We start from the raw sequence: 6,000 nt of genomic DNA on the forward strand, positions 1-6,000 counted from the left end.
CTTTGTGAACATCACCTCTTTCGGAAAGTTTTGCTTCCTCATCAACCAGCCTGAGTTTGGGGCCCCTCCACTGAGCTCCCCAAACCTCCTTTATGTGATTCATTCCCTTGTCTTGCCACTGCCTGTCCTGCCTCTCGCTGGAAGGTTGGGCTACATGTTTCATCAGCGTGCATTACACACAGGGAGCCATCCATGTATTTTCTTGAATCAGTGCAGCCCCCGGAGCTGGGGACAGGAGGGTGCAGATGAATATTGTAGAAACATTTTAAAACATAGTGTTGACCTATGAGCTCATAGGTAGCAGGACTTATCCAGACCCCATCTCTACCTCTGGGAACCTGCCTGTCTCCAGGTGTCTGTGCTGGTGTGTAACCTACAGAAATGGCAATTTCCTATGGCCCCCAACCTCATAGCATGGCTCACCCCTTTAGCTATTGCCTTAAGTTTTGAGTTACTCAAGTTTAATCCCACTAAAATAAGACATAGAATTAGGGCATATAGCAGGTTCCTAACAATGAAAAATATAGGGCAGAAGCTTCATTTGCAGTCGGCTCTCCTGTGGGTCATGACCTGCTCGATCCACCAGCAAAAATTAAAAATCTCTGTGGCCACACGCTTGCGGGCTTCAGATCTTGTGCCCATCGTCAGAAACACTTGAAGCCCTCCCTCTTTGGATTCAGGTTCGAAATGGACTCTGGTTGAAACGCTGTGCCCTTTGGAAGGGTTCTCCCCCTTGTCACGGCCCTGCCAGTTCTGGCTCCCGCTTGCTTTCTCCCCCCGGCTCTCCTCTTCTCCCCCCTGCCGGGGTAGTTCTGGTCCTGCTGGCTGGGGAAGGAGCCACCGAGGTGCCAGAGGTGAGGGCAGGGCTGGGCACATCACCTCCGGCTCACTGCTCCTGCTGCCGCTACGAGGGAAGCGCCCTGGCCTGGGGCCGCGAACATTCACTGCCCTCTGAAGGGCTCTGTTCCTCCTCCTCCTCCAGCTTCTGCTCCCGGACTTGGCCCCGGGCCCGCCTTCTCTCCAGCATCTCCTCAAAAAAGATCTGGCAGCTGAAGCCCTCTTGGATGCCATACTGGGCGTGCTTGAGCAGAGCCTCCAACGTGGGGAAGACCCGACAGCAGGCCACGCAGCGCAGCCCGTAGTCCGTGGTGACCAGCCAGTCCGGGGTGTCCCGCAGCTCCTGCGGGCAGCACTCCAGAGGCCCCAGCAGCTCCGCGTCATCCTGCTCTGGGCAGCAGTGGCTCTTGCTGGCTTCCAGTTCCCAGCACAGGTCGCTGTTGGAAGCCATCTCAAAGGAGGAGCCTTTCCTCCTCTGCCTCTTGACGAACTCGGCCTCGTGAATGCGGGGCTTCCGGCTGACCGGCTCAAAGCCCGACTCGGTCTCCCAGGCCACAGCCACGCCCTGCACCGTCTGCACGTGGGTGTAGAAGGCGCACACACTTCGCTGGGCCGTGTCCTCGTCGTCGTATAGGCAGGAGTAGCAAGACTGGTACTGGGAGTAAGACTGATACTCGGAGGAGGACCGGGAGGACGAGGAGCCGCTCCAGCTCAGCATCGCAGGAGCCCTGTGGGCCAAGCACACGTTCTCCTCGTGGGGAATGGCCGACCCCCACCGTGAAGGTGTCTTCTCTCTCTCCACGGTCCCTGGGAAATGGAAGGACATTTTCATCAGCGTCCCCGCAGGGATCAGTGACACAACCCACCTCCAGGGTTCCGGAAGGGCGCAGGCTCAGGAGTCCTTGGGCAGGTACCATCAGCTCCTGTGTTGTGTTTCCCCATAAAATGGGGATGAGGATGCTTACCTCCTGGGGGTAGGAGGTGAGGATCAAATAATGTATGAATGGAATCACCAAAACCTTGACTAAACCCCAAAAAGAACCATCAGCTGGTGAATACACAGACTAGGGTACATCCATACAGTGCAACCCTATTCATGGATAAAAAAAAGGAATGATCTACTGATATATGTGAAACATGGATGAATCTCCAGGTGCCTGGGTGGCTGGCTCAGGGTTGAGCGCCCACTGTTGGTTTCGGCTTGGGTCATGATCTCATGGTTTTGTGAGTTTCAAGCCCTGCATCGGGCTCTGTACTGACAGTGCGGAGCCTGCTTGGGATTCTCTCTCGCCTTCTCTCTCTCTGTCTCTCCCCCATTGCGTTACCTCTGTCTCTCTCAAAATAAATAAGAACTTTTAAAATATGCCTTTAAAACATGGATGAATCTCTAATGCATTACTCTAAATGAAAGCAGCCAGGGTAAAAAGGCCCTATACTGTAGGATTCCACTTAGATGACATTCTAGATGTCATTCTAGGAAAGGTAAAACTATAGGGAGGGGGAACAGATCAGGGGTTGCCAGGAGCTGAAGGTGGCAGAATGGCAGAACTCACTGCAAAGGGTCACAAGGAAACTTTGGGGATCATCAAAATGTTCCAGGTCATGACCATGGTGGTGGTTATGCAAATGTACATTAACAAAAAATTCTTCAAATTGTACACACTGATGACACTTTCATGTGTAAATTAACAGCTCAGTAAAGCCAATTTAAAAAGCCACGCATGTGAGGGGCAAGATGCCCTGAGTGGCTCAGTCGGTTGAGCATCCAACTCTTGGTTTGGGCTCACATCATGATCTCACAGTTCATGAGTTTGAGCCCCACATCGGGTTCCTCACTGACAGTGCAGAGCCTGCTTGAGATTCTCTCTCTTCCTCTCTGTCTGTCCCTCCCCCATGCTCACTCTCTCTCAAAATAAATTTTTTAAAAGGCTTAATTTTAAAAAGCATGGAAAGTGCTTTGGCCAGGTCATCCAGCACCCCCTTCTAGAACCTTCAGCATTTGGTTTTTTTTTTAATATTTTTTTTCAACGTTTATTTATTTTTGGGACAGAGAGAGACAGAGCATGAACGAGGGAGGGGCAGAGAGAGAGGGAGACACAGAATCGGAAACAGGCTCCAGGCTCCGAGCCATCAGCCCAGAGCCTGACGCGGGGCTCGAACTCCCGGACCGCGAGATCGTGACCTGGCTGAAGTCGGACGCTTAACCGACTGCGCCACCCAGGCGCCCCGAACCTTCAGCATTTGTGATGTATCTTGTTCTTACCTGGGAAACATCTCGCCCTCTCCTTAAACATTCACTGTACCCCATCACCGTATAAGTGCTTGCCATGTTTTAACTCCATTAATATTTTTAAAAAAGCCCTACAAAATTACATTGTAACAATTCCTCTTTGACAGATTAAGAAACTGAGGCACAGAGTTTAACTAACCGTTGAGCTGGTGTTACCCTTAGGTGCTGCCCATGGTCACTTCATAGTGGTCTTCAAATTGATGTTCTGAATTAACTTTAATCAATTTATTATAAGGGACTTTTTTATATTATTCTGAAATCACAGGGCTGACATGGCAATTCTGCTTCTCCGACATGTATTAAAATATATATTCACATTTTACGTTTTCATCCTTGTACCTCCTAAAATCACCTCGTGTACTCACGATGGCCTCAGGCATTGGTCCATTTTTATGGCCAATACACTTTTGCAACAGCACTGAAGGGTGACCCAGTGCCCATCCCTCACCCTCCAGGACCTCCCTCCCAGGGAACCAACCCTCTCTCTTTTTACCTACCTGAACTGCACACTTCCACACTCTCCCCCGTGGGCTCTGGGCTGGCCAAGCTAAGGCTGGTCCCATCTGTTGGTGATTGTTCTCCCCTGTGGTCTGTGAAGTGGCGTTTCATGACTGGACACCAGAGCCCAGGGGACTCGGCGCTCCAGCTGTTTAGTGAGGGTTGGCTTGGGCTGTGCCAAAGTCCTCTGCTGGCCCCAGCCCAAGTGGCTGCTGGGCTCCCTGTGGTTACTAGGATCCTGGCTTTATTCTGTGACCTCATCGATGACACCGGTCTGTTCTGTGACCCATGGCAAGGACTGAGACTCAGTCTAGAGGGGAGGAGAGGCTTCTCACCAAGATCTCATTTCTCGGTGGGACCCTTTCCTGTCTTGTTTATTGTCAGGATCGCAAACATAAAACACAAACGCACACACATAGAAACACTTACACACACATAGAGACACAAATACTGAAACATACCCGCGAAGACACTTATACGTATATAAATACATATATCCTCACGCAGGCACGCACATAATACTCAGACACACATACACTTAAATGTACATAAACAGACACAAACACAGACACATACACATTCATGCACATATAAACTAACACACACACACACAAATTCACACACACATTTACCTAATGACACGTTTCTGTTCACACACGCATACATACAATTCACACCGTGTTCCCTTAACTACACACACGTTTGCACACGCACTGCCATCGCCCAACATCAAAATGGGCCTACTGGGGCACCTGGGTGGCTCAGTCAGCTAACCATCCGACTTCAGCTCAAGTCATGATCTCAGGATTCTTGGGTTCGGGCCCCGAGTCACTCTGGCATGCCTTCTTACCTGCCGCCTCTCTCTGCTCCTGGAGGTCTCAGTGTTGGAACACACTTCCTCCAAAACACTTCTCTCCATTTCCCTCCCACCTCTGCTCAGTGTCACTAACTCTACTCCTCTGCATCCCCGAATCTAAACAGCTCAAAAAGGTGACGGATATTCCAAAAGTAATCCCAACACTGTCCACACAGCCAGCACCTAGGAAAATATACTCCTCTCCAGAGTGAAAGGCCACTGCATGAAGGAAAACACCACAGAGCTTTACGGAGTGATGAAAGGTCACACTTGCACCCACAAAGAGACAATATTCCGTGGTGGAGAGAGGAAAAACTGTAAGTTGTGCTCTCTCTTACCAAATAAATCCAGGTACCTGCCTTATAAAAAAAAAGGGGGGGGGGATGCCAGCACACAAAAAAATAAGTAGATCAATAGAAGATAAAAGTAGTCCAGGAAAACATCACATTATATATCTTAATTTTCAACAGATAAAGTTAACAAAAGTCTGCTAGAAAAAGAAGACTCGGTCAATAAATGATGCTGAAAATTTTTATTCACATTTTTTTTAAATCAACATTGGTCTCATCTCATATAAAACAACTTGGAATATTTTCATATGGTGCTAGGATTGTGTTTTCATTAAAAATGCACAGAAAGAACATAGAAGTTAACACCCTAATTAATGACAGGGTGGTTTTTCTGAACTTCTGTGCTATCCAATCATCACAAGCATCAGGAATCTTTGTCACCTTTTTTTTTAACTTCATCACTTAAAAAAACCAAAACAGAACAGAAAACAAAACCTCGCTGTTTCAATTTGCATTTCTTTGCTTTTTAGTGAAACTGCAATGAATGGTCCAGTAAAGGAAATGAACAGGCAATTCCCAGGAGAAGGACTACAGATGGCTGATAAACATATGAGATGCTCAGCCCAACTCAACCTAACTATAATGAGGAAACTACAAATTAAAAACACATGATGTGCAGTGTATTGCTTTTGCCCGTAAGACAAGCAAGGATGAAAAAGACTGATAGTACCCGGTGCTAGTGAGGGTGTAAGGAAGTGAGTACTTTTACACTCTCTTGGTCACAGAGCCTTTCTCTAAGGAGACTGGATAGTGTCCATTACAATAAAAAATGGACTTGTTCTCTCACTCAGCCTTTTACTCATCCGTCTCCTTCCCAGGAAACATTCGCATTTTGTGCTATGTGCATAAAATAACACACAGAGAAATGGTGGTTGCAGAACTATTTTTTTTATTTGTTATTATTTTTTATTTGAGAGAGAGCGTGAGCCTGTGTGTGAGCGGGGGAGAGGGGCAGAAGGAGAGAGGGAGAGAGAGAAAGAGGGAGACTCTTACTTAAGAAGGAAACTCTTAACTAGGATTCATGCCCAGGTTGGAGCCCAAAGTGGGGCTTGATCCCACGACCCTGGGATCATGACCTGAGCCTCAATCAAGAGTCAGACGCTCAACCATCTGAGGTACCCAGGCATGCTGCAGTATTATTTATAATGGGGGGGGGGGTGGAGGGGAAG

At 48.3% G+C, this 6,000-nt stretch overlaps 1 protein-coding gene and 1 long non-coding RNA gene across 2 annotated transcripts; one reads left to right on the top strand and one right to left on the bottom strand.

The window, feature by feature from the left end:
- Positions 1-439: 439 nt before the first annotated feature.
- On the bottom strand, positions 440-3,868 carry FAM170B (family with sequence similarity 170 member B). The gene is made up of 2 exons (XM_043598169.1): positions 3,625-3,868; positions 440-1,644 (listed from the first exon to the last, which is right to left on the bottom strand). The coding sequence occupies exons 1-2, from the start codon at positions 3,734-3,736 to the stop codon at positions 905-907; spliced, it is 852 nt and encodes a 283-aa protein (XP_043454104.1). The 5' UTR covers positions 3,737-3,868; the 3' UTR covers positions 440-904.
- A 26-nt stretch (positions 3,869-3,894) lies between these two features.
- Positions 3,895-5,617, top strand: LOC122493532. The gene is made up of 3 exons (XR_006299913.1): positions 3,895-3,977; positions 4,607-4,798; positions 5,302-5,617. It is a non-coding gene; the product is annotated as an uncharacterized LOC122493532 (long non-coding RNA).
- Positions 5,618-6,000: the final 383 nt, after the last annotated feature.

Source organism: Prionailurus bengalensis, chromosome D2 (genome assembly GCF_016509475.1).
Source record: "Prionailurus bengalensis isolate Pbe53 chromosome D2, Fcat_Pben_1.1_paternal_pri, whole genome shotgun sequence".
In the NCBI taxonomy this organism is placed as follows: domain Eukaryota; kingdom Metazoa; phylum Chordata; class Mammalia; order Carnivora; family Felidae; genus Prionailurus; species Prionailurus bengalensis.